Source organism: Xiphias gladius, chromosome 6, assembly GCF_016859285.1.
Source record: "Xiphias gladius isolate SHS-SW01 ecotype Sanya breed wild chromosome 6, ASM1685928v1, whole genome shotgun sequence".
NCBI lineage: Eukaryota > Metazoa > Chordata > Actinopteri > Istiophoriformes > Xiphiidae > Xiphias > Xiphias gladius.
In genome coordinates, this window is record NC_053405.1 from 19,566,361 (window position 1) to 19,593,973 (window position 27,613).

Consider the following 27,613-nt stretch of genomic DNA (forward strand, 5'->3'; position numbering starts at 1 on the left):
CAGTTGTCTTACTGTTATGTAGTCGTTATTTTACGACGACCTTTACTGTGAAATCCACCGCTATGTGCTTAGCTCTGGCGACATTTCCGGGTGGGCGGGCGCTCGGGCTGCTGATTCACATACGGGAGGAAAGCAGCGATTAGTACCTGAAAAACATAAACATGTCACTGTCATAGACTCTGTAAAAATCAAGCGCCCTATTTAACGACAGGTTGCCATGGTAAGTGCTTGTATTTTTACTCAGCTGATAATTTCACGTCTCACAGGCTGAGAATTGACGCTCCACATGTGCTAAACTACGCTAAACTAAACTAAAAGCTAAGCTAAGCTAAGCTAAGCTCATGGTAACTTGGCTGCTGCTGATAACAGGGATAGTTGACTACTTGTAGCTGTTTGCCTCTAACTTTAACGTTATTGTTGGGTAAAATAGTGATGCAAAAACTGATAGTTTATTCACACTTGATAAACTAATCAGAACCATTTATGTTTAGTACGAGTTTCGCCTACGAGATCTCAAAAATAACACCAATCTCGAGAGTTCAAAGAGATATCTTAAAAATTGCTTACTAAGTCTTACTAGAAGCCAAAAAAATCTAAATATCTAATTTAAAATAATGTGTAGGAAAAAAATGTTAAGCTGTGTCCATAAAGGGTTTTGTGTGTCTACCTGGCAGGATTAAGATTCCTCTCAGATCTAAAATACATGAGCCCTTTCCACAGATTTTGTGGTAACGTTCTTTAATGTGATCTCCTCTGTGTAGGTCCCTACAGACTTAAAGGGCCTAATCCAGAGGTTCTATCATCTTCAGTCTGAGCGAGTGGAGACGTATCGCCTCTTTGAAGAGTAAGTTTGGATCTAGTAATGATAACTTACACGCTGCTGTTAAGTCACTACGTGCAAGGATATACACCTACTTTAAACAATCACATTTCTTCCTGTCTCTAGGCATCACTTTTCTCGATTCAAAAGCACATAAAAAAGGAGAAATCTGAACTGTATGCCTGTTAGATTTCTTCTCTTGTTTTTATTGTTGTTTTGGCTGATGACTGCCTTCCAGGGGACATGAAGCCTACTTGAGGACAGGGCCTCATTACGACTTCGACCACTACAGGCAGCTGGTCCATGAGATAACGCAGGCCTTCTGCGGCATCTCCAGGGAAGTGCTGGAGATCAAGGGGAGGCTGCACCATGAGTTTGACAGGCCAGACCTCTCTGAGCACATTGAGAAGCTGCAGAGCAAAGAGAAGCAGAAACTTGAACTGGTAGGAAACTCTCTTTGTCTAGTTCATTTTTATATCAGGTTCTGAAGCTGACAGAGAGACTATAGAACGAGAGACAGCAGTGTAAAAGATAAGGAAAATGTAGAGAATCTCTGAGGCCTCCATTTACTGATTTGTCTCAAACATCTGCTTTACCTGCCGTTACTAGGTTTCTTTAAAATGAATGTTATGTAATGTTGTTTAAGAGTTCACAGTATCTGTTTAATGTTTGATACAGTTCCTCTGTTTCACCGCTAGGAGGCAGAGCTCTTCTGCAAAACATTTCACAGCTGCTCTCCCTCCTAAGGCAGGCGTTTGCCACTTTCATGTTAAGGATTCAGATATTGTTTCTATACTGGCAGCTCAATCATAAATGTTTTATGTATATGCCAAAAATGGAAGAAAACTGTGGGTGATGCTACTGATGGAAAATACTTGCTTCCTTTTGTGCCGACGGAACAGTAAACACTGTTTCAGTTCAGTCAAGTCAGTCGGTGATGCTAGAGTGTTTTTCAAGTGGTTCTGTTTCATGTCTACAAGGCTCATCGTGGCTAGAGAGACAGTTTGATTCAGACTGGTGTTAAAATGTGGTTCCCCACATTCTTGCACAGTCCGCACCTCATACATCTGGTGTTCAGCCTTGATGTGTAGCACTTTTGTATTAAGTCTTACACTCCTTTATATTATTAATTCAACTTCCTTTCTGCCAGAAATTTTATAAAGCTTCTATTATCTGAGCTCATCCTCTGTCTCTGCTCCATCCTCCGCTGATGAATGGTTTGCATAAATCTTATCTGATGTGCCTTCTCAACAGACAGCCAAGCTGCAGCTGGCCAGGCAGCGGGCCCAGGATCACCCGGAGGACGAAGGCTGTCAAGAAAAGATTCAGGAGATCAAGCACGAGTAAGAACAGCTATTACCACCCCTGCGTTTACTGCTTTACCTTCCCACTGACCCATTCATTCACCCGCTTTCAACCTGCTGTCGGCATGTAAATCTTCTTCCTTAGTCTCTATAATTTAAGCAACTGTCCTTTTTTTTTTTACCACTGTAATTTAATTTCTTCCGAAAATAAATTGTCAATAACTATTTAAGCACCGTGGTTTTCAAATACATGTGTGTCTCTGTTATTCCCTTGTCCAGAATCATCAAGAACAAAGAGGCTCTGAGTGAGATCATGCAGGACTTTAAGTATGACTCCGAGGAGTCTGATTGACAGGTGACTCCCTGGGGGCCTGCAGCCGCCCTCTCACATCACAAGACGGCAGGGCTGACAGATCGACTCGGCCTTGCTGCAACTTCAATCTTGGATTCCTCAGCTGCACTTATCGATCTCCCCCTCTGTCTCCACCCTGCTCATTGCTGCAGTCTTATTCCACCCAGGGGGCTTTTCACAATCTGGCTGTGTGTGCGTGTTTTTATCAGTAGTCACGTGTTTGTGTTAATGTATGTCTCAGCAGAAAAAAAGAAAGAGAAAACATGCTTATGTTGTAATGAAATTGATGTAATGTGTAAATACTGAAAAGGGTAAATAATATTAAAAAGCTCATCCATCTTTGTTTTCCTTGATACATTATATTTTTGAAATAATAAAAACACTTTCCAAGATATTTTCTGCTCTTTACTGTTCTTTTATACACATTTTATACTCAGTATTTTTAGTCTTAATGACCAATAGTAAAGTATATAACTTAAAAATCCACATTCCTTAAATATACAGTTATAAAAATATAAAGTATCAAAATGTCTGCTCAGATACACAACAGTATGTACACGTTACAGATAATGGGGCCTTATTTTATTGGGGTTTAATCACTGATCACTAATTATGCAGTTTAGAAAGATCTAAATTTAAATGCACTGATGGTAGAAAATATTTTTGATGTTTGATTACTGGCTTTGTAAATGTAAATTTCACATATTCTGATCTGTTTAGAGATTTAGAAAAGTACAAAACTGTTCGTTAACTTCCGCTTTACAAAAAAATACTTAACATTTCTTGACTTGCAAACATAGATACCCATATTTGGTACTCATTCCACATTCCCTCATTTTACTGTCACTGAAATACATAATATTTTTTCCCACATGCTTGAGTAATGCTTTGTTACCATTTGACTTCAAAGTACCATTTAAGACTTGCTTATCTTACATCAAGTTAATAAAAAGTCTGAACTATTACATAACTTCTTTCTTTTATACAGAATAAAAGTGCAGTTACGAGGCCCTGGATGTTAGTGTTTGTGCAAAGACAGATTCGGCCAGCGGAAATGGCAGAGAAAGGCTGCATTGTCTCACTTCAGTTATCTTCCACCCGGGCCCTTTAAACTCAAGGCCGATGACCAAACACTGCAGTATCCCTCAGCCAGGGCGTTGGACCTCGCACACAGCTGAGACGCTCGGGGCCAGTTATCCGTCAGTGCTTCTTGACGCTGTTCTTGAATTAAACACCGCAGTGGTGCTATGAATTATCGTCTTGTTGAATCTGAAATGACAAAAGCAGATGGTTCATACTGGGATAATTCAATAGGAAAACCATGTAATTTATAATCATCAAGATAACTGCTCTGTCTGGCCTCCACTTTTTCTCCCCGCCTTTCTTCGCATCATCTCTTTCTTATTCTCTGTGCATCGTTCCCAGCCCCCTGCTACTTTTCTCTCAAGGTAATCAATGGGAACCTGTCACGCTTTGAGAACAAAGACATTATTCAGGCGACAGCATGTGCCCTATAAAGCACAAAAAAACCCAGGGACTGCTGAACTAATTGAGTCAGGTAGAGGGAAGGTTTCTGTTAGTTCAAGGACTGAGCAGCAGAGGATGTGGCTGAAGGATCTGAACTCTTCACAAAGTTACATAAACACACAGAAGATGCCGGGGCTCTGCGTGCCATTTGGCCTGAGTTATTTTTGTGAATGGGGCTCCTCATGCCAAGAGAAAACAAAACACAAATGGAACACATTACAGTGGGCTGTTAATTACATTTACATGTTCATTTCTCTTTGTTGTGGTCATCAGCTCAAGATCAGAAGTCGACATCATTAAAATATGTAATAAAATCAGAGTGCATGACGGAGAGCGTGTCTACTTTTATGCTCCCACTTCTGGGCCAGTAAAGTCAAAACCGCACATTTTAGCTGATCATAAAGTACAGACTGAAACTTCACAGAGCCAGTCAGTTCAAGAGAAATCAGTCCTGTGTGCGTTTGTAAAAAATGCTGACCACATGCTATAACACAGGCTGGGTCGGAAATTCAGTTGAGGACATCAGTGCAGCGATGGCTGTCAGTGTGTGTGTTAGTGAGAGCGGCTAAGCGGAGATAATGAAAAGAGAGATTCTTCTTACCTACCTGGTTGGGCGTTTTATGCGATTTCTGCAGCCACACCCGCCACTGATCATACAGTTTGATTGACATGCCGCTGCAGCCATACGTGTGCTTGCGGACCCAGCCGAAGAACTGCTTGAGTTCCCGCCGCAGGGTGGAGTTCTGCTCACCGGGCTTAGGATCACACGAGCCGCTCTGCAGACGCTCTGGGAGAAGAAGGGAGGGAGGGAGGAGCAGGGTGAGGAGGAAGAGGGAAAAGAGACAAAGGGAAGAGAGCAAGTGAAGAAGGGAAGGAGGAGGCGAGCGAGAGGAGGGAGGATGACAGAACAGCGTCAAGGTTATAGTTAGGACAAGTGTTACTAGAAGGTGGTGTATGGATTATGCACAGCCCACTTACCAGGCAATGTGTCAGTACAGATGTGATTGAAATCTTTCATCTTTTTGGCACTTTTTCAAGATATGAATTCTTGCAGTCAACATTTTCTACCACCAAAAATACAATAAAAAGTAAAAATTGACTGAAATCCCATAAAAAAAGATAGAAATAGAATATAACACAGACAACTTCTATCTTTTAATAAATGTGCAGTTTGATCCAAAAGTCTAAGACCACTGTATGTTGTTGAGCTGCAAGTAATTATCATTTTCCCTTTTAAATACTTTATCTACGTGACTATTGCTTGATATGTTTTAATTGTCATATTGTTTTATTGTTTTTAGTTTTTAAATACGTACCCAGACCTCTACTTCTAGGGATGGCAATATAGGTCTGTCTGTCAGTTTGTCCACCATTTTGGTCTAAACTGAAATATGTTTACATCGAAGGGATGGATTGCTATTACATTTTGTTCACACATTCATGTCTCTCCGAGGATAAATTGTAATAACTTTGGTGATGTCCTTACTTCTCATCTAGTGCCAAATTTCCAGATTTCCAGACTTTTATTTATGAGCAGTTACCTGCAAAACTAATGACATTTCCATCAGCCTCACCTCTAGTTTGTGTTTAGTGCTAATGAGCAAATATAACCAAGCTAAAATGCTAGACTAAGATGGTTGATGATTCGAAGCGGGTTTTTCAGTATTTAATGTGTTCACATTATCAAATCTGACAAAATAAAGGATACTGTTTAGAATCTGAAAATTACGGATTTGGGACATGGCTATGGTAAACATATGTGCTTAACATAAGCATGCTAGCGTTAGCGTTTGCTGACATTAGCACTTACCTAAAATCACAGCTAGCATGGCTGTGGACTCCTACATTTTATTAATCCAATAATTGTTTAGCCTATAAAATGTCAAAAATAATGAAAAACGACTGTCATAACTTACCAGAGTTCAATGTTTTTAGAGGGAAAGAAAATTCATTTTTCTAATATCAGAGATAAAACTGGTTTCCAAACAATAAAATATTGCTTTGGCGCATTATTTAAAAGCAATTTAATAAAGAAGAGAATTCTGCATGTCTTCCCAAAGCTTCAAGAGAAGACAGAGTTTCCAAGTTAACATTTATGATGTTGTTGTAATTTCGCAAAACAGGATGTATAGTGGACTACAGTTTCATATGAGCTGAAATGTTTCTCAATTTAATCTCCTAAACTGGGGAGATGATTTACCATACTCGGATGTCTGTGGAGGAAAGGCTACTGAAAGTCCTACGTCCGCCACAATCAACTCTTTATGGCAAACAGAGCCCGATAACAACTTCCTCCCTCTTCCACATAACCCATGTAACTCATTATCTGCTCCTCCTGCTCTCAAACCTGCTTCCACTCAAGCTTTATAGGTCCTATGTGTGCCTCGAACAGACAACGAGCTTTTTAACTTGATCAATCTTTGAAGCCGACGACAAAAATCTATCAAATGTCCCCCTGGCTCTTGGCATTTCCTCTTAATCCTCCGCTGGAAGATCTCTATCAAGGTATCTAGCCTATTGATGTTTGGTTTCTCCTGGGTCACATGCGGTTTAGATCTGCTCGTTCGGGATGTTGAATCAGGGATAATGACGTTGTTTTTCTGGATTTAATTGGCAATGAAAGGTTGATTATTAGAAAGGAAAGAATGGTCAAGATTTGTGGGCATCACAGATGTTTGGGAAGCATTTAAAAGCCATTTAAGCCATGACACAGCCAAGTAAAGGAAAGACTACGACTATACTTTTAAACATTTGGTGGATTCTGTCTGGGCTGTCCACAAAGCACAATCACTGTTTTGTTTATACAGTCTTATATTAAAATTTCTGCAATTATCCGCATTTGCCCTGCAAACAAAAAAACAAATCCTCAATGATGAATTTTACTTGGAAAGGTTAAAGGCTTATAAAGGAATTTCTAATTTGTTTTTTTTTTGTTTTTTTTTTTTTGGTCATGTCCTCAGTGAAGTACGTACCATTGCTGGGCGTGGAGGCAGCAGTCGGGTGACTCCAGTCACTCCAGATTCCGGCCTTCCTGGAGCCATAGATGCCCACTGGGTTGCACCTCACCTGGACAAAGTAGACGGTCCCAGGGCGGAGGCCTGCCAGCCGACATGATGTCTGGTTACCAACATCATCCACCACCTGAGGAAAGGAAGGAAAAGGAGAGAGTCAAAATCCATTCATCATTCTGTCAACACAAACCGAACAGACATTTGCTGCATCTTTTCTCTCCACTTTTTTTAAAACTTGTTTTATATCCCTCTAGTACAGATTAAAATTGTAATCACTTTCTCTAATGTTGTTTTACAGACATTTTGAATATAGTCTGGATAAAAGTGGCTTCACTAGCGGTAGTCAGAGTTTTTACACTGGAGTGAGATTTTCCTTATAACGAAAGCACAAACAAGAAGCTGAAGATGCAGGAGGAGCAACTTTTTTGTTACAGTTTGATGTATCGGGTGTCAGGGCAGTAGGAGAGTGTGTGTGTTTCAGTGTCTCAGTGGGTGGACCACCTTCCAGTCAGTGCTGTCCTCCAGTCTGTAGCGGATCTGATACTTGGCCTGAAACAGGATGTCCTTGAGCTCGGGTGGGCTGGCCCAGCGGACCGTCAGCTGGTCGTCAAGGTCGCCGACACGACTCACGTGCACGTTGGCAGGAGGGTCTGTGGTCACTGGCCAGACAAGGACAAGCGTTACAAAGTTTGATTAGAGCAGATGTACAGTATTTAGAGCAAGGCCACAGGAGATCTGAATGACCTCTAGAGAGAGATGAACCACTGAGCATCATATCACACAATTCTTCTCAAATAAAACATGGTGAGGATAATCAGCGCTGAGCCAGCTATCAGCCTACTGCCTGTCTGAAAATAACCACAAGAGAAATTTTATTTCAGAAAGTCTGTCAAGTCTGAGAAAATGTCAGCCTGAATTTTTAACAGAAAGTGTGGCGTGGAGTCTAAAAAAACGAGAGCATTTAATTAGGCAGGGAGGGTCTAAGGAAAGATGTTACTCAGTTGGATTATGGGAAGTGTATGATCCAGTATCCAGACTAAAAGTCAGGATATCTTTGCCACTGCTGCTTCCATTTTGACCAGTAACCCTTTAAAATACAAAGAAACATGAGTCAGTAAAATACTTTGTTTTGGTCTGCTTTACCACATGATCAAAGCAATAGCGTATGTCCATTATTTCTCTATACTGTAGCTTTCTCAAACCTTGTGCAGGGGAACAGTCGAATAATGCATACACACATATACATACATTATATGCAAACATCCATAACCAGCTGAGAGAAATAGAAATACAAATAAATATAGGAATCCCATTAACGAAATTCTGTTAGGCATATACTACCTAAACACGGCACCCCAGAGGTTATAAGTAATTACACCTATGATCTCATCTTGATCAACAAAGCCTCCTAAAATTTTATATTTGCAATTTTCGAATCACGTATTTTTGATATAGAGCCTTCAAGAAGCCAAAATGAAAGCAGCCATTCCTGCTTAGATAATGTGTGCAGTGGTGTCTTTCTGTATGTTGTCAATTTTTGGACGATGAGCGAGTGGAAGAGTTAAGTGTTTTCCTTTGAATATATAAAAATTCACTTGAGAAAAAGAAACTTGGTTTTGGTGGGTCTTCCCCTCCCTGCAGACTGACTGGCAGGATTCGGTTCAGGTTAGTCAGTACTTCCTTTAGAGAGCATGCTGTACCCTCACACTCAATATCAAATAAAACATTTTACCTACTGCAATAAAGAGTGCAAACAAATGAAGTGCTTTGAAGGAGAGAAAGATTGAGGGAAAGACGAAAGGAAGGAGACAAGGGAAGGGACTTATTAAATGTCCTGTAAAAGTGTTGCTTGTTTGTAACCTTTTGCTTCAGACATCCTTCGCTGCTGGCATGTGACGCTGTTTTTCAGCTGACGTACTTTATTTGTTCTACTTTATTCAGCTCTGGGGGGGTTGGGGTGGTGTTTATTGTTTCTGTTACTGAGGCAATGCAATGCCCCATACACATGGCACTGCTCTTCCTCCTCCTATAAACCCACTCTTAGACTCCAAGTTATCATTTCCTCAGTGTGTAGTGAAGATGAATGAGGGAGAGGATGCTCAGTCATGGACAATAAAAACTCTGTCCAAAATGTGGCATTCACCGGACGTGCCGTTGCATTAGAGCTGGAGAAATAGTAAGGAACGCCTGCTCTTGCTCATACGTCACAAACTCAATTTCTCATTGAGAAACCTGTGAAGCCTTTACCTGAGAGACATTGGCCGTGTTCTTAACTTTTAAAACAAAATAGTTTATCTCCGAGCGTTGCTGCCTGAACCCATAATCCTGTTAGAGCAGCAGGCTGGAGGGACCGAACCATAAAAGTAAATCCCCTCTTCCCTAGAGAAGTGTGTTAGCCATGTGCAGGAGATCTGCAGACAAACAAATATAAATGAGGACAGGAAAGGAAAGGAAAGGAAATGAAATGAAAAGAAAGGAAGGAAAAGAAAGGAAAGGAAACGAAAGGAAAGGAAACGAAAGGAAAGGAAAGGAAAGAAAGGAAAGGAAACGAAAGGAAAGGAAACGAAAGGAAAGGAATGGAAAGGAAAGGAAGGAAAAGAAAGGAAGGAAAAGAAAGGAAAGGAAACGAAAGGAAAGGAAACGAAAGGAAAGGAAACGAAAGGAAAGGAATGGAAAGGAAAGGAAATGAAAGGAAAGGAAAGGAAAGGAAAGGAAAGGAAGGAAAAGAAAGGAAAGGAAAGGAAGAGGACAGGAAATAGCTGTGTTAATTACCCTCCAGGAGTTAAAATAACGACGTGCAGCTTCAGTCTTCACCTACTCACCTACATCCAGGATGTCCAGGGTGGTGATGTCAGAGGCGGCAGAGCCCAGCTGATTGGTTGCCTCCACCCAGATCTCATACGGGGTGAAGAGGGCGAGGTTGCGAGGGATGTAGCAGGAGTAACACTGCTTCCCTGAGCTGTAATTTTCACACTCTTTCTCTCTCCCGTACCACCTGGACAGAAACACAGCAAACACTGTGACCAAAACAAACTCGGAGGTTTGTCTCTGAAACGCCACACTGACTATTTTTGATACTTAGCACACAAGCAAGACAACACACTGCAGCCTCTGAGTGTTGTATGTGTTACAGATGATACACTGTGTACTCTATATAAGTTTATTGCTAGTCTACCTGAGTGGCGTTGGACGAGGTGATCACCTGTGAGCTGCAGCAGGTCTGGGGCGCTCACCTCAATTTGTACTTGAGGGTGTATATGGTTCGAATGTGGGTTTCACCCGACCCCCCTGGACTCCACTTGCAGCTCAAGTCCTTCGTGTTGCGGGACCAACATGTTAAATTGTCCGGTTTTTCTGGAGGCACTGTTGGAAAAAGGAGCAATGAAAAGCCTCATTTTAGAAGCAGAACAAGACTTTTAAACAAACTGTTGTCCACATATTGACATCAAATACAGTCAAATATTTAAAAAAAAATCAAAGAAAATATCATGACTATTTCGTTTTTAATTTCATTATAACAAAGACACTGTATGACCTTGGTTCTGAGATGAAAAGAAAGTTTATACCACACACTCTCTGTGTTAGTTTTGTAAGGTTTCATTCACTTTTCATCGTTCCTTAAATAGATAAACAATAGAAGAATAAATTTTGTCTCAGAGAAGTTCAGACGTTATGTTATTAATAATGATTTTTTTTACAGAACTGCATGAGTGTTGTTATAAAAGGAGGGTTGATAACCATAGCTGGAACTTGTAAACACAGTAATAGTCATCTTTTACATATTCCTGTTTAAATGTTTTGAATTGATACAGAAAGTTCTCCAAAGATGGAACAGTTTCTTAATTCACACTTTGAGTTGGGAAACTTTTAAGTTCACGATGCAGTTATCATTTGGCTTTGAAGTAATCCGAACTGGAGTCATACTGTGTGTTAGAGTTGTTTGTTAGGGCAAGAAGTTCGATGTGCTCTATATAGGAATAAAAAAGCGCCAATTTCAGATCATTTATATCTACAAAAAACTATGACAGCTGGCATCATAACATAATTTTGGATTTATAAAGTTTTTTATGACAATTTTTTCTTCAAAATTGGAATATTTACAAACTCATTATTTCTGAACATTCTTTATGCTTGAGTGGCATTTTAAGTCCCTTGTGGGGTATAAATGAGGTTTTAATTAGATGCAACAGTATGGTTTTCTGAAGCTTAAACCCTGTCACCTTTAGATTTCCCCACCATATGATTAATGGTTTTAAAACAAAAACACGATGCTGTTATTTTGTTAATTGGCAGCTGTATTAAGTGACAAACATGACTCACCAAAAAGAAGATCTCAAAAACACCACAGCTGTCTGTCTGTCTGTCTGTAGTGAAAATAATTTTGGACCAATTCTTAAGCTTTTAAGAGCTGATCAGCAAAATTATCCTGACAGGGTAAAGATATATTGATGCAACCCTAGTTTACAAAATCCACAATAGTTTCCCCAACTAGTGGATCTACAGCACCGCATCGTTTTGGTGCTGTTGGTGTCTTCCAGAACAACCTTTCCCCTAGACAGAACTTTATTACATTGAGTTTGCTAAACACATTTTTAAAAAAATTAAGTCTTTACCATTTGATGTAAACACACCGTGCCGTCCTATAACAGCCCTGTCCCAGCCTCTTCAGCCCTATAGATACCACTCTGCACTTACTGCCCACATAGAGACAAGAACCGCCCAGGACGTGTCCATCTGCGCTGTGACACACCAGGTTGTCTCCAGACTGCTGGCGGGAGCCGTTCAGGTTGTGAAGGGTGACGCTCAGGACGTCGGAGGACACCACGCTGCAGGTGCTGCTGGACAGGCGCACCCCGTTCAGCGTCCAGTACAGTGTGCTGGCGTGGAGGCCGAGCTCAGGGCTCAGCGTGCACCTGGCTGTCAGACTGGAGCCGATACGCAGGACTGGATCCTGCGGGGAGATCACCGCTACATCTGGGTGATGGACACACACACACGCACGCACACACACACACTCCAATCTGAACATCTCTTATCTTTTTTCTTAACTTTTCTTCATCCAAAGCCTCCATTCTCTTCCATTCATCATGAGATGTATCAACTGATCTCTTTTTACACATGTATTTAACTTGGGGCTGCAACAACTGATACTTTTCATCATCACTTATGGTTGATTAATTCTTCAACTAATCAATTAATGGCCGACACAAGTTCCCAGGCCTCACCGTAAAATTGCTTGTTTTGTCTGCTCAGTAGTATAACACTCGAAGATATTCAACTTAAAATGATACAGAACAAAGAAAAGATAATATTTCGGAAGCATGTTTAACATTCCCTCATAAATGACTAAAATCATTAAAACAATTATCACAATCGTATTAGATAATTCAGCCGACCAATTATTCAACTAATTATTGAATGTAAATTTGGTTTTAGTTGTCCTTGTGATTTCACCCCTTTCATCGATTGTGGCTACTGTTGTATTGTGTGTTTCATGCCTGATAAAAGTCAATAACCACAACATTTCTTTCTTTAATAAATGTAACGCTGACAGTGTGCAGAAGTCCACTGCTGCTTTTGTACAGTTTCTCATATGTGCCTGTTTACCAGTTGTACATTAGAATATACATAATTTCTATGCTACTATTAACAAAAATGTTAAATTCACCAGAGCTGGAAAAATACAGTGAACTTGCCAATGTTCTTTTTCTTCCAAAGACCAGAATGCAAATAAATTTACATTTTATCTGTTTATCTCCGTGTCATCCTTTTATTTTCATTGATTAGGCTTTCCTCTATAACACTTGTGTATTAGGTCCTGGGCGGCTGTTTGTCTGTGAGTTGAACACACTGCCAGCGAGGCTTGAGGTGAAACTGTAACACCAAGAAAATCTTTACAGTCCGAACTGCTTGCCAAACATAAGCAAGGTTTGTGAATGCAGCGGCAGCAGCCGGCAGCAGCACTGCGCCACAACAGAGCAGGAGCTCAGCACATATTTATGACCCTGTAATGAAGGGGATTTATGGAGCCTCAGAAAGGTCACCCTGGTTTGTCAGTAAAATCCTTGAACGCTTTTAGGCTCAAAGTTTACCTTTATGATTGATGCCCATGAGAAACCCTGTGCTATGTGTTTGAATGTTACCACTGGGCTCCTTCCTCACAGAGATATGAGGGTTAAATGTGTAGAGTTTTATTAACCGTGCTGCAGGTGGGCGGCAGACAAGCTTTCTAACATATGTGCCACGATGCTGCTTCTAGCCTCACTGGATTTAGTAGCATTTATGTGAGGAAAAAATGTCCAGAGGTGAAAACTGTATCTACATGTAAGAGGAGCGAGGACTGACCTTTGGGCCTCGGAGAGCAGCATTCACTTTTAACATACTTGTATGCATGAAATATAAACGAGAACGATAACCAAAACACATGTGTTTTACATGTTTGTCACCACACATAAAGAAGCTACTCACGGCTGATTTGCTCAGTCTGATGCTAATAAATCTCTGCCTGCTGATGACGTGGAGCATTGTTATCTTTCTTGCATTCCCTCCGTGCAACAGCCCCGATGAACACTGTTTATTTCAATTTATCTTGTCAGCTTCTTCATCACCACGTCTAATAGGCGTTGTTCTCAGTCTGATTTGCCATTAGGCACACGATCACATCTAATGATTACTCTCGGATTAATGTGTTGTCACTGCATCTGGATTTATCTGAGTGGGAAACGCTGCAATTAGGCTGGTATGTGATGATTTTTCATAATATTCAACAAGGTTTTCCAAATAAATAAGCACTATGTTTGAGTGATACGACTGTATACACAGCGAAATGATATCAATTTACCAACTGTCATCGATTTTACCACACAGCTTTTACCATATCTATCCCTTTTACCATTTCTGGATGTATTCAGTCATTGTGGGTAACACTGGATTTTTATATGTATATTTTTGCATTATCATCATAATCTTTCTTCACTTGTCAGATATTTAATAATCTGGATTAGACAAAATGAGACATTCCCATCTGGTTATTTTAGCCATAAACAGTTTCTCTGTTTATTTTGATATCATGATATATGCCTGTGTGGCAATATAAAATCACACATACTATGACAGAGGATTATCCGTATCACCTACACCTCATAAAGCACTGAATTGAACATGTACTTGGCTTCTTCCAGAGGAGATCTTCAAAAAGAAGCCAAGTTGATTTTTGTGGTGTCTTATAAGTTAGTGTAGAGCTCTCACCTGTTATGATTATAGCAGGTGGGGGTGATAATAACACCTGGGGAGGTGAAACCAAAGAGTGAACCAAAGAGTCAGCCCTCTTGCTGATTTTAATGAAGTTGAATAACTGGTTAAATACATGAACTGGAGCCTCCTTATCTAACAGCTCGCAACTGGAAACGCTGCACCTCCCACCTCCTGCGGTCTGAGCCGACAGCAACGAGGTAAGCTTCAGTAGGTTGCGTCTGTCTGTCAGTTAAAGTTTGGTACTTACGTGTCGAGGAGAACAACACACGTGGAACCAGGAGGAGCAGGAACATGAAGGAAAACATGGTTCTCTCTGCCGTTTGCCCCCACCTTCTCTGTCCTTTTGGACTTTCCAGAGACGTGAGGAAGGGAGTTTAGGAGGAGGGACTGCGCGGCTTCACTCTCCAGCGGCTGCTCTCGGAGCAGATGTGACTCTGCGACGAAACCCCCGTGGAAGACCAGACCGACACGCGGAGTTTGGCTCCTCGCACCTCCGGAGTGGCCCCGCCGCGGCTGCTGTAAACACTCAGGTTCACGCTGTTCGCTCCGCCCTCGTTTCCCCACACACTCCCATTAGTGCTCCTCAATTTTGCCCCCTCCCAGACACACACCCACAACCCACACACACACACGTCCCAGCACAACGTTACACACTTTCCGTACCTTTCACAGTTGTCTCGCTTAGAGCCAGTGGTGAGGTGGCGACGCACGCGTCTGTGCGTAATACAAGACACACCAGGTTATTTTCAAGACAAAGGTTCGGGCAGTCGAACAAACATGAGGTAAAGTCATGTGCCTCATCAAATGAGGACTGGAACATTCAATTATGAAAGTAACATACTTTTACTTGCACTTTAGAGGAGTATTTCCATTTTATTATATTTTATACAAATAAACACACGATGAAATATACATGATTTAAATTTTACGACATACATGAAAATCTTTTAAAATGATGCATTAAAAATGTCCAGCAGTGTCTAAATTACTTAGAAATAGCTCCACCTCGACCAACTACATCATTATGTTGCTGCTTACGTGAATTCATAACATCATTCCAATAATGTAATAATAATAAAAATAACCCTTTGAGAGGTGCCATTCCCTGCGTTTATCTTCTATACTTCAGTACATTTAGCTGGTAATATTTTTTTTTTTAACTTTTACCACGTTTTAATTATTCTATATAATTAATTTCTTTTAATTATTACGGGTTGTTTTACACAGTTAAGCTTTATTCGTATGAAATATTGTGGTGGTACATAGTATGAAGATGTATTACCCTTGCAATATTTATAATTGGGGGCGATATAATAACAACAATAATAACAACAATAACAATACCATCGTTTCTTTTTTAATTTGCACTTTTTCTAAGTAGAGTTAGACACTACATCACAAACAACAAACACAATGACAAAATAAAGTCACGTTTTTTTGTTTGTTTTTTTTTGTTTCCACTTTAGTAATGCAGCACTGGTTCTGAGTTCACTCTACGTATAGTTTTTATCAGATGACGGCTGTCCGGTTCCTCGCATTCACCTGATAACTGTGACATTTGATTCTGGATGAACTGTCGGGTCCTCGACAAACGGTCCATCTGCCCTGTGCGGGACATCTGGCACCCACAGTTTGGCCCCTCATCCACTCTCCGCCTCATTTTTATGAATGTCATCACTGCCACATGATGCACTGCAGTGAGGGTTTATGTGCATGTGCGTGTGTTGGGTGGACTGGGGGGGCAGCGTGTGCGTGATGATGATGATGATGATGCTGATGATGATGATGCTCGTGACGCCATGAGCAGCAGCAGACCAGCGGAGCAGACAGGACCGGGGCTGAAGCAGCAGCAGCAGCAGCAGCAGCAGCATCCGCACCAGCAGCGCGGCCACAAAGGGACTCTCCGCTCCTCCTCTCTCCAGGGTTTGAGATGCTCCGGCTCGGCGGCAGAATGTCTGGCCTCTCGGCCCTGCTCTCGGTGCTTCTTGCTGGGCTCGCGGCGGCGTCATCGGATCTCTTTGACAACCAACTGGGCGACATCAACTACTGCAAAAAACAATGCCAGCTCACCGTCAAAAACAAAAGCCCTGCCAAAGTAAGTTATTGCCGTGTGCTGTAGCGTAGGCTGTCTCTGCAGAAAGCGCATTATCAGCAGCCAGCTGACAGCCTCGTCCTGCTGTCCGACATTTCGGCGTCTGCAGCGACATACGGACTAATACGCCATGGTCCGCACCGAAAAGCCGCTACTTTATTATAAAAAACATGTTTGTTTTTTTAGATGAATAAACGTGTTTAGATCTGTGCGTAATAACAGGGAACCATACTGGCTCCGATTTTTCGCTGCGTCCTCCTGGATGCTACAGCGCACAATCAGGCCGAAAAATGGTTGCAGCTCATTTTCTTCTGCACCTTAAAGAGCAGTCCAAGAAGTGAACTGGACTCAAACTCGTCTCGAGATGCACTTGCAATAAACTGCGCCAATAATGTATCATTCTTTACCAGCAATTAAGACCCACCAGGCCAGACGTAATGCAGACTATGGAGGATCAGTGAGACTATTGTGAACCGTGAACCACTGATCCTTTATTGACAGTTCGCACAGCGTCCTCCAGCTCAGACAAGGCCACACTGGACCGGAGCAGCACGGCAGATGCTGGCTTTGAATTCCTGTGAGTTTCTGTGTCTTGCCCAGATTCCCAGTGTCGGATGTTTTTTTTTTTCCTACTACCACCACTTCACCCTCATCCACCTCCACCACCACCTCCTCCTCCTCCTCCTCCTCCTCTGCTGACTTCAGGTGTGGTTCAGACATCCCGCAGGGCAGCAGGAGCAGCGCTGCAAAGCAGATCACAGTCACCCCGTTTGAAGCCTGCGGTGGAAAACAAGCCGCTTTTGCACATCGAGTTTAGGGTCATTACCCCGGGGAGATAACTGTAACGCACCGTCTCGCGGTTCGGGATAAATACCCATCTCTGCTGTCTGTGCGCAAACAGGGGAAGGCGGCGAAGCCGACGACAGGCACAAGGCTGTGATGAACCGTTCGTGGCCGCGGTCAGGGAATCTCTCTGTCCCTCCTGTTCTCAGAGGGGTCACCAGGGGGCGCCGTTTCTTTACTTTGCAGTGAGGATGAGGGCATTATGACAGGAGGAAGCACAGTGGCGTGCGTCTTCCTCGCTCGCCGCCTCGTTTTCCCGTTTTCATAAAAGTGGCTCATTATCACTGGTTTTTCCCTTAACAGTGACTGAAAGCTTCATATCAGCTGTTTACGACCGGCTGTGATGCAACAGCAATGCACCGTGTCATTAAGAGATGCCATGACCTGTCTTTGTCCTGTCTCCTAACGAGGTTCTCTTGTGTTTATCCGAGAGTGCAGGAGAATCCCTCTAATCCCGCACCCCCACTTCCCTCTTCTCTCTGTCTGGCCGGTAGGACTCCATAATGAACGCCTGTCACCGTGGCTGCCGCCTCTACTCCATCTGCCAGTTTGTCAATGGCAACGCCGGCTTCAATACCAGCAGGGAGGAGTGTCAGGGAGGTGAGTCAGTCTTTCCATCTGGGTGTTGGACTGTTTTTTTTTTTGAATGGGTTTGGTGGTCTTGGTTGAGGCCAGAGTCGAAGCTGCTGAGGCCTTGATCCTTGATAAAATGTGTCAAAATGAATGACAGGACCGAATCCTCATAAAAATAAAATCTACATGAAGTCAGGGTCACGAAAACCTCGATCTACTAAGTGCAACGGGACAACTTCTTATTCCTTATTCCTATTGTTACGTGGATGGTGTCTTCAAATCCCAAAAGGTTTGAATCAGAGGCCGGACAGAATATATCGTGCCAAAGATCGTTTTGAGGTGCAATCAAAAAGATATTTGGTACCAGGTTATCAAGGCAAAGACAGAAGACATGATATTCACAGGGATTTCGATGATTGGTGCATCTGTTCAACATCAAAATGTTGGACACAACAGCTGGTGTGATTTGCCGTCCAGAAAGCACATGCCCCATTAACCCCCTGTTCCAATAGCAGAAACGCGGAGGGAATCGTCTCCGCAGGGGCCAATAGATATGTCTCGCTTGCATCTTTATCTCTCTTCTCAGATAAACAGCCTGTACCTGTTCATTTCTCCTTCTCTACTACCAAACTGACTGTAGTGCTCCATGCCCACTCATTTTGTGCTTCCTCTTTCTCTTTCCCCTCCTCCATCTGTACTCTCAACCCCCTCTTCGTCTCTTCCTTTTATACCATCATGTGTCTTCTTTCATCCCCCCAGCCTGCCAGGAGGCATATATTAAGCTGCTGGAACAGGAGGCCTGCAGCACCGGCTGTGCCAGCCAACCCTCTGAACCTGAGATCAAGAGGAGGAAGGTGCGAGAGGCCACTCCGCTGTCAATGGCAGCACACACACGTACAGGAAATGCAGCTAAAAGGGCCAAACGTGCCTTAAGACGCCTGAATACTAATATCATTACTAAGAATACGAGCGTGCACATAAACTGAAGGACAGACGCATACAGACAATACTTTCCCTCTTAATACAGTGTCCTGCTGTCTCTTCTCCAGCTGAAGGCCATGACTCTCCGCCCGAAGCCCCCCTCTGTGATGGAGGCCGTGTCCAGTTGGTGCAACGATATCGTCAGCTCTGCTCAGAGCTTCATCTCCTCCACCTGGACTTTCTACCTGCAGGCTGATGATGGCAAGGTTGTGGTTTTCCAGGTAAACCCAAACTAAATGTATGTCCTGGACAGGCAGGGTTTGCATTTGGGGCAGTGACTTTTTTGTTTGTTTAGCAAAAAGTATTCATCTCTAAACTATCTATTCTAGGTTTAATGTTTGAAGATAAACGGTTAAAGTCATATTATGCAAAATGATTTGCTGAACTCTATTAACAATTTATACAACCTGGTTATGTTTTAACCGAAAACCTAGTCCCTAAAGCTTTTTAGATTTGATGGATGCAATGTGGTGTTGTGTGTTTCTAGTCATAGTAGCAGCAGTTTGTCCATATTAATAATTAAGAGACAAAAGCTGTGTAGTTGGGGTGAGCAGCAATGGTTCTCCTGGCTGAACTCCAATAAGAAGAAAAAAAAAACTTCCAAAAACAGCTTGGTGGTCTCTGGGAAATGCAGTGCAGAAACACAGCAACAATGCCCACCTGTAGATATTTAGAGAATTTCATAGTGAGTCCTTTTTCCTGCTTTGGTTGTATTTTAAGTTCATCCAACACATTTAATGCCGAATCTTTTCAGTGGACAAATGCAGTTAGAAACACAGAATAGATCACTTCACAGCACAATGGTATGAATATATGTACTTTTATAAAATCCTTGTACTATGTTGTATGAATAAGAATTGATTTAAAAATCATACGTTGCGGCAAATACATATGGAGGCCTTTTTGTCTTAGCTGCTGAACTGCAGAATGTCGACTAATCCATGTGAATATCTGCGCTGACAGCAGAGTTGGATTTTGTGAGTGATCACTGAAATTTCTAAAGTCCCTATCCTCGTACAGTATACATGGCACACTGGGTCATGATGGCACAGCATTTTTTCACATCATGTTTTTAATTGGAGGTTAAAAGCAGGCCAGTAGATCTTTATGGATTATTGGCTGAGCTAACCTCTGCTTCCTGTTTAGAGTGTATAATATATCCTGGGCTATATGGTGCCGCAGAGCGTGGTTCGCTGCCAAAACATCTCACAGCCCATTTCAGTGTCAGTGCATCTGTGATGATTGAGAGAGCAAGGGCACACGGCAGGGTGGGGAAAAATTTGGTTGAATTCAGAGCACTGCAGTTGTTGTTGTTGTTTTGTTTTTTCCAGCACTTTAATTGTTTATAAAAGTCCTTTTAAGTTATGTCACTGCCCTCAGCAACATGCATATTTGATAACCGGCAGGGCTAGCTGCATTAAACTCGCCTTAGGACAGAAACACACTGCAAGATTTAAGAGAGACTGGACTGTGCTAAAGGATAAAGTTCTGGCTGTACTAAATAAATATTCAGAAGTTATTTCCAAGATTTGACAAAAAGGAAATGAATCGACTTGACGGACTCATGCACGATTACCCCAACCAAAGGGAAGTCCTGTTTGTTTGTCCGTCGGTTTGTTTGCTTGTAAGTTAGCAGGATATCTCAACGATTGTTAAAGGTTTTGATGAATTTTGGTGGGAAGGCCATAGGACAAAGAAGCTGCTTTTCCGGGCGAACTTTCGAACATATTGCTAAAGTCAATACAGCAACCACCTATACATTAAAGCTATAATAAGATTTGGTCTCTCTAACCACCACACTACCCAACCATATCCTCCAAATTTCAAGAGTTTGTCAGAAACCTGCATCTCTCTCACGGGTTTTCCCATTTGGATAATATGACTTTGATGGCAATTTTAGCTACATAATTAAAGGGCTCGATGGGAAATTATAGTATTTATGCACCCTAACCCATACAGAAGGGCTTCTGTATAACAGAGGGCTCTTTTATATGCTGGGATTTACTATTAGGTATAAGAAAGCTGTGTTCAGGCTGGGCCGTGAGGCTCCACATTGTATATAGAGATGCAGCAGCCACAGAACATGAAATTACCAAAATTTCTTTCTAACTTGGTGATGGATGTTTGCTCTTTATGGCAGTGACATGCAGGCTGAAGCAGCAAGGGGAAGCCAGGCTCCACGGGGCTGTGAGAAGACTATCAAGCCTGTGTTTAGTGGGCAGCTGGCAAACCTCCACCAACTTGACAGATTGACTCTCCGAGTGTTGAAACAACAGAAAAAGTCCAGTTAAATTGAGGGACAGCAGAGGGGGAAAACAAACTGGTGTTGCCTAGAATACAAATTTTGTGGATATCCGTAATGAGCTGACTGTCTATAAACCTCCATCTGTGTTCTCATGTGTGTATTTGTGTGACCTCAAGCAGTGAGAATAACTAGTTGTGTGCAGCCTCAAGCATCATAAATACAAATCAGGAAGCTATCAGTAACCAATCAGTGGCAGCACTTAGTTGAGATTATAAGGCTGGCGTAAGTCAATTTTAGGTCACAATTGGGGTTTGTCTCAGTTGAAGGAAAAAATAAAGAAAACTTGTAATTTTGAAGAAATTCTGGTAAAACACAAGCCTTTAGCGCAGTCATTCCCCCTCTCACCACCTGCGTGTGATTTTGACAAATCAGCAACAGATATCGCGACAGTGTGAGGGAGTTTGGGACCAAAGTGAGTCGATTAAAAACTTCCTCCAACTGAGCTGTGGTATGTTAGCGAGCTGGCCTGCTGCAGAACAAATTGAACTCGGTGTAAGCCTGAATACAAAGAGAGTAGTCCCTACCCCAGTTCTTCTTTACAGTTGCATTAGTCATTCTGCCAGAATTAATATTACAGAAACAAAAACCCTGAACAGAACAGAGAGAACCGGTGATACAACACTGTTTGAGGGAAGTGTGACTCTGACTTATGATGCTACACTGAAATAGAAGTCAGTGTATTTTCTCAGCTTAGTTTATTTATCCAGGCACAAGAGACATAAGTGACTTAAGCATGAACATTACATACAGGATGCATATGTGAAGTACATTCATGAGAGTCAACATATTTGTACGAAAAAACACTTTACAGTCTTTTAAATATGGTTTATCTTTGGTTTTAAGTATGACACTGGCTAAATAGCATTTTATATTTTCCTTGTTATCAACAGATCTTCTGAAAAGACCCAAACCAGTAATGTGTAAGTCGGTACTTTCTGACTTCCCCACCATGTCTGTTGATGGCTCATTTGAAAGCAGTTCAGTAATTTGCTAAAACAGCTGCTAAAACATCTGGGTACTGTAGTTTTTAGCAAACATTACTCAAGCAGGAATAAATAGTGCTTTTGTTGAGGGCTATATTCAGCAGCGGATTAATGCACATTTGGTGGTCCAGTATTTATGGCAGCAGGACACTGTATGTGCTGGCTGGCTCAAAATTAATCGCATCTGCGTCTTAAATGAAGGAACATGTCGCCCACTGCAACAGTGCAGCTCACTGATGTGTTTTTAGTCATTTTTGGACAACAACGGAGCTCTGTCGCACAGAGGAATAAGATTTAAGGATTTGGATACATATTTAATACTTTTTAGTATTTGTTGACAGTAAGAAAAATATGGACCCATTACCAGTGTTATTTTTTAAAACTGAAGAAAAAAAAAATAAAAAAATAACAAAAATAATACAAACAAAAACAATAAATGTCCCTGTGTCAATAATCCTCAATGGCCAGATGGGGGAGCTGTAATTGAAGTTAAGATTTTAGGCATTGTTAACATCTTAATTCCAACTCCATCTGTCCAATTTAAAGTCTAATTTACTGCACATATTTGCCAAAATTTTTAGGTTTGCATACTTTTCTTTTTTTTTCAGTTTGAATGATATTTTCTTCCCCTAAGGCTTTTTTGTTTGATCACTGATTTTCAGCAGACTTCATGCACAGCCAGAGAGGCTTAAAATACGCTTTGTAATCATTTTCCTCTCTCAGCATGGAGATACAAATATGGAAAAGACATTTAAAGCCACATTATCCAGGCAAACCCAACATAGCAGTTTTTCTAATTGTGGTGAAGAATCAATCAAAGTTCTTTTCCATTACATATTTACATTAATTTGTGAACCCACTGTATACTGTGCCTAGTCCTAAAATCATCTAAATAAGAGTTGTGAGACCCTGACGAATTGTATCCACCACTCCTCTGCCTTAAACCCTCTGTCTCTTTATGGCTGAGATGTTTCTGAACTCTCAAATCCCCCTTTCTTTGTCTCTCTCTCTCCCTCTCTCTCTCTCTGTAAGCCAGAGCACCTTTTGCACTCCCCCTCATAATGCATGACAGATGCAGATCAGGCACTGCTCGTTCTGACTGTTAGATCTCTTTAGTCTGCAGCCAGTGAGAATCATCCCCCTCACATCTACCCTTGCCTCTCCCCAAACTTTGCGCTGGTGCTGCATCTGGTTTCAATGCACCTTGTCAGAAAACATTGGTCGCAAGGGGTAATAAACTGGGTTGTGAAATAACTTTTTCACAACAAAGGTTTGGAGGATTTAAAGTGTTTTGGGAGGAAAAATAACCAGCAGTTTCTCACAGGCACTGTCAGTGTTTTGTTACTCTGGACAAGTGATTGAAATCATGTAACAGAAAACAGATCAATCATTTCCTAAATAAAGTAATGACAATGAATGAAACTGGATTTTTCTGGTCCCACATCATAATGTGAGACACAGCAAAAGGTTCCAAAGTTCATTGATCTGTTTAAGTGTCAAAATCGATAAATACTGGGAGGTTGACACCACTGCAGTGGGATATTCTGTACTGTTCGTGTGTTTGCGTGTGTGTGTGTGTGTGTGTGTGTGTGTGTGTGTGTGTGTAGTATTGTTACAACCGACTACAGCCGCTGTTGTAGTGGAGAGAGGGTCAGCAATGGGGAACCAAAATCCTCTTTTAATGAGTTCTCCAGGGGGACCAGAAACACAGCACATAATGAAAAACACACAACAGTGCAAATACTGACAGCAGGCTCTCTGTGTGTGTGTGCGTGCGTGCGTGCGTGCGTGTGTGCGTGTGTGTGTGTGTGTGTGTGTGTGTGTGTGTGCGTGTGTGTGTGTGCGTGTGTGTGTGCGTGTGTGTAGAAGTTTTAAAAAACATTTTTCAGAGGTACTGTCCCAGTACAAGGGTTTTTACTAAACGGATTTGGGTGGGTGAGAGAGATTCTGTAAGAGACAACCAGACCAGATATTGAACAGGCTGCAAAAAAAAGGAAGGAAATCATTAATTTACACCTTATTAAATTCTCCAAATTAGGTGAAACACAACTATAATTGTGCTAGTGTTTGCAATAAGATTCTGGAGAGATTTATTTTCACATTTAGCTGGTGACAAAGTTTTTTGTTTTTTTTTAAAAGACTTGATCATACTTAGAAATTCTTACTTTCATGCTTTTTTTATCAGTGCAAGACTCACTTGTTTATATTTCTTTTTTGGTACGATGTGGCCACCTCACCATGATCCGTTGTGCTGGAGGCAGAAGAGTGGTGGTGTCAGTTGGCAGACTGTTCATCAACAGGGAAAACTCAGACCCTGTGTAATACTGCTGAGGTGTCCATGAGCAAAAATCTGAAGCTGTTGTAAATGTTTTTGGCTGATCCTGACCACGATCTTTTTATCAAGCAGAGAAATCAAAAAGAGAATTTGGGGTTTCACCGTATGTGAAGTGTCCAAAGTTAACACACAACCTAGTATCAATTGAGTGCTGATGATTTACTTAGAGTCGTCTTGTCCTGGTTTAATGCTGACTATGTAGCTACAGCCAGCAAATTAGTTTAGCTTAGCATAAAGACTGGAAACAGGGGGAACCACCTAGCCTTGCGCTGTCCAAAGGTAACAAAAGGTTTCAAAATCCACCCACCGGCTCACTACTGAACAACCAAAACCACAAACTTGTCGTTTTTACATATAAATTTTTGGCTAGCTCGCCCGGCATCCCTGCTTCTTATATGCTAAGCCAGGCTAATCACTTCAGGCTCTAGCTCCATTGTTCATGCTCAGACTAGAGAATGGCATCCATCCATCTTATCATCTAAATCTCAGCAAGAAAACAAATGAACGTATTTCCCAAAATGTCAAAATTTTCCTCTAATGTTTAAATCTGCAGGGTGCCTTTCCGCACATTTCTCATTTTGATTCATCTCCTGTGATGTTTCTCTCTTTTCCTTTCAGTTTCCCAGCCAACTATACTTAGTAAGAGCTCCTCCATGGTGCAACCTCGCAGTGTTACACAGACTCTTTGAATTACTGTGGTGTAAACTGAGTGTGTTTGACGTCGTTTTTTTTCTCCTCAGAGCCAGCCGGAGATGGAGTACTCTCTGCCTGAGCTGCAGGCTCCTCGATCCAATGTGGCGGACAAACCCTGGCCCCAGGTCCACTCCCACACCCAGCGACCTCATGGTAAGAACATAACACACACACACTGTACGTACACACACTTATCAGGGTATGTATAGCAACACTTGTACGGTATGTTGCTGCAATGTCCCCTCATTCGGTGACTCAGACTGATTTTTCGACGTGTTGTGTCGTAGGTTTGAGGGGACATGGAGAGAAGGGAGCATCCAAAGCTGGAGGCAAAGGGAAGCACCCTGTCCAGCACGCAGACGACCCCACAGCTGAGCACGACTTCCTTGGCTGCATGTCAAGGTGAGCTGCCGCCCAAGTTACCCGGCTGAGAATTAGAGAGTTAAATGAGAAACCAGAACTTCACATTACTGCCAAACACTTTCTAAAGGCAAACCACGAGTTTCAGAGTCTGATTTCCTACCTCTTCTGTTCTCCAGACGTTCAGGTCTTCCACGGTGGATTTTGGCGGCATGTCTCTTCCTGTCCATCATAGTCATGTTGTGGCTCAGCTGTGCCAGTCTCGTCACCGCACCAGAGCAGCACATCAAGACACAGGTAACGCACACAGATGAGCTCAGGCACTAATGAACACACACGCACATACGACAGAAGCAATGACTCAATGGGCTCAAGGTTCAGTTGCAAAGTCAAGGGATCTTCCTACACCTGCTTGTTGACTCAGCATGTGCTGCACTGAGAAGAGGCACAGTAGTGTTACCAGCAATTCAGTGTCAAACAACAACTTAGACTGAGGTCTTAAGTCCACTTAAATCTATGTCCGTGTGCTCCCGTGTTTTCTGATATTTTCATGTCTGAATTAGGCAGAGGTGCACCCTCTCCAAAACCACACATTTTATGTTTTGCTTGCTTTCATTATTCCTCAACCAGTGGACAACCAAATGAACAGAAAGAACCCAAGTTCCACCTTCATTATGAGTTTGGCAGTGATGGCAGGGAGGCAGAGTAATGATACTTCTGATTCTAACCAGCATCCCTCATCCACAACAGCCTGTGTGCTGTGTTATGGCATTTCTTTTCAGTTGATTAGATCCCTTCACAGTCATCCGAAGGTGTTTTTCATCTGCAGCCTCTAATTTGAGTGACACGTGTTGTCAAACCGTGGTTATGCACCGCGCATTTATTGTGGTTACCTTGTTTAAATCTTGCACTACCAGGCTGTAGCTAAAAAAACGTAAACACATTTGCGTACTCCGGTTTCTTAGTTTTTTTGCGGTAAAAATCATCAGCGGCAGTTCACACAGATCCATGAAAAATCCTTAGACAGATAAAACGTCTACCTCCTTTCTACCTAACTGTCTGTTCCCATCAGTCGTCTCTGTATCCTCATCAGAGACTCTGGGTTAACGGGGCAACAGTTGTGTGCATTTTCATAAAATCATTGCAAGAACTCTCAGTTCATGCAGCCGTGTAAAGGCTTGAAACTGACGATTTTTTCGTTACCGGTTCGGTGTTAGTGACTTCATTGTTTCATGCAGCCAAATCTAACTGAATGCAAAAGTCAAGACACTGTTGGGTAAAGTACTACAGGCTTTCTCTCTGTTGTCACTTGGTCTGTCTTTGTGTATTTCCAGCTGAGTATCAACGGGGATAAAGAGTTTCTGGACAATGCCCACAAACTCAACCCATACCACCTGAGTCCTGTGATCGCCGTCGCCGTGAAACAACCGGAGGATAGCCAAGAGGCGGGGCCGCTGCCATTGAAAGTTGACCTCGACAAAACATGTGTTTAGACCAGAAAGGACCTGCTGTCTTGTTTCCCAGGGTAACCATGTCTAAAAATCTGTGAGCAGTCAGCAGAATTTTTGAAAAGCATATTTTTAAGAGCATGGCACCCTCCCGTCTTTTGAAATGATCTTACTGAAACATCTAGCTTGTGTTGTTCAGACAGGTTTTTCGGTTAGCTACGCCTGTCATTTCATTTCCTTGTACAGTCCAAATATGTTAAAGTCCATCCTCAAACTATCCTTAGTGATCAGCCTGCTCATTGCTTATTGATAAGACAGTGCTCCAGTCTCAGAGCCACGCCGGAGACAAGCAGAGAGGGTGGATTACAGCGGAGAGCTTTCATATCATTTTTCATGTCTAGTGTGGACAAGAGAAGACAAACGCTAGGATTCGTTTTAGATTTAATTTTCCTCGTTCTCACAGGAAGTTTGGATGAATTGATGGCTTGCTGAGAGCAGAAAAAAGGAGTAAGAAACGTGTGTGAGAGAAGAAAGGGAGATGAATTACAGGTGGGCACTCCTGTGAGGGCTGCAGAAAACAGTTACTGTAGCTCACAGTTGATGGTCAGTTTACATAAGCAGCATTGTGAGCTATTCAGTAATGTGGTCTTTAAAGATGGCCTAAAAACTGAAAACAGTGTTTTCCCCCTCACACAACGGAAAACTTTCAAACAAAGACATACTTACTCAGAA

At 42.0% G+C, this 27,613-nt stretch overlaps 3 protein-coding genes across 6 annotated transcripts; 2 read left to right on the plus strand and 1 right to left on the minus strand.

Annotated features, from left to right (window-relative positions):
• Positions 1 to 72: 72 nt before the first annotated feature.
• Positions 73 to 2,868, plus strand: rex1bd (required for excision 1-B domain containing). The gene is made up of 5 exons (XM_040129676.1): positions 73 to 220; positions 762 to 844; positions 1,059 to 1,263; positions 2,075 to 2,163; positions 2,404 to 2,868. Exons 1-5 carry the CDS (start codon positions 218 to 220, stop codon positions 2,474 to 2,476), a joined length of 453 nt encoding a protein of 150 aa, XP_039985610.1. The 5' UTR covers positions 73 to 217; the 3' UTR covers positions 2,477 to 2,868.
• crlf1b (cytokine receptor-like factor 1b) lies at positions 2,869 to 14,955 on the minus strand. 3 transcript variants are annotated; one of them, XM_040129672.1, is made up of 9 exons: positions 14,932 to 14,955; positions 14,516 to 14,784; positions 11,710 to 11,988; positions 10,248 to 10,377; positions 9,837 to 10,009; positions 7,516 to 7,673; positions 6,976 to 7,144; positions 4,609 to 4,790; positions 2,869 to 3,745 (listed from the first exon to the last, which is right to left on the minus strand). In XM_040129672.1, the coding sequence occupies exons 2-9, from the start codon at positions 14,571 to 14,573 to the stop codon at positions 3,722 to 3,724; spliced, it is 1,173 nt and encodes a 390-aa protein (XP_039985606.1). In that variant the 5' UTR covers positions 14,574 to 14,784; positions 14,932 to 14,955; the 3' UTR covers positions 2,869 to 3,721. The 3 variants fall into 3 exon arrangements, with proteins under 3 accessions (XP_039985606.1, XP_039985605.1, XP_039985607.1); XM_040129671.1 differs by lacking the exon at positions 14,932 to 14,955 and having other exon boundaries at positions 14,516 to 14,824; XM_040129673.1 differs by lacking the exon at positions 14,932 to 14,955 and having other exon boundaries at positions 4,605 to 4,790; positions 14,516 to 14,824.
• Positions 14,342 to 27,613, plus strand: tmem59l (transmembrane protein 59-like). Of its 2 annotated transcripts, none has more exons than XM_040129675.1 (8): positions 14,342 to 14,465; positions 17,698 to 17,803; positions 18,536 to 18,630; positions 18,826 to 18,978; positions 25,121 to 25,226; positions 25,361 to 25,475; positions 25,613 to 25,730; positions 26,768 to 27,613. In XM_040129675.1, the coding sequence occupies exons 2-8, from the start codon at positions 17,707 to 17,709 to the stop codon at positions 26,924 to 26,926; spliced, it is 843 nt and encodes a 280-aa protein (XP_039985609.1). In that variant the 5' UTR covers positions 14,342 to 14,465; positions 17,698 to 17,706; the 3' UTR covers positions 26,927 to 27,613. The 2 variants fall into 2 exon arrangements, with proteins under 2 accessions (XP_039985609.1, XP_039985608.1); XM_040129674.1 differs by lacking the exon at positions 14,342 to 14,465 and adding an exon at positions 16,199 to 16,363.

Excerpts from the sequence above, each read along its gene's own strand:
- rex1bd (XM_040129676.1), top strand. Across the intron at positions 1,264-2,074 it reads AGAAGCAGAAACTTGAACTG|ACAGCCAAGCTGCAGCTGGC; the intron begins GTAGGAAACTCT and ends CCTTCTCAACAG. Across the intron at positions 2,164-2,403 it reads ATTCAGGAGATCAAGCACGA|AATCATCAAGAACAAAGAGG; the intron begins GTAAGAACAGCT and ends TCCCTTGTCCAG.
- crlf1b (XM_040129672.1), bottom strand. The coding sequence starts at position 14,573 with ATGTTTTCCTTCATGTTCCTGCTCCTCCTGGTTCCACGTGTGTTGTTC. Across the intron at positions 10,010-10,247 it reads ACCCTCAAGTACAAATTGAG|GTGGTACGGGAGAGAGAAAG; the intron begins GTGAGCGCCCCA and ends GTTTCTGTCCAG. Across the intron at positions 7,674-9,836 it reads CCTGGACATCCTGGATGTAG|TGACCACAGACCCTCCTGCC; the intron begins GTGAGTAGGTGA and ends TTGTCTGGCCAG.
- tmem59l (XM_040129674.1), top strand. The coding sequence starts at position 16,199 with ATGCTCCGGCTCGGCGGCAGAATGTCTGGCCTCTCGGCCCTGCTCTCG. Across the intron at positions 16,364-17,697 it reads AAAACAAAAGCCCTGCCAAA|GACTCCATAATGAACGCCTG; the intron begins GTAAGTTATTGC and ends TCTGGCCGGTAG. Across the intron at positions 25,476-25,612 it reads TTCCTTGGCTGCATGTCAAG|ACGTTCAGGTCTTCCACGGT; the intron begins GTGAGCTGCCGC and ends TCTGTTCTCCAG.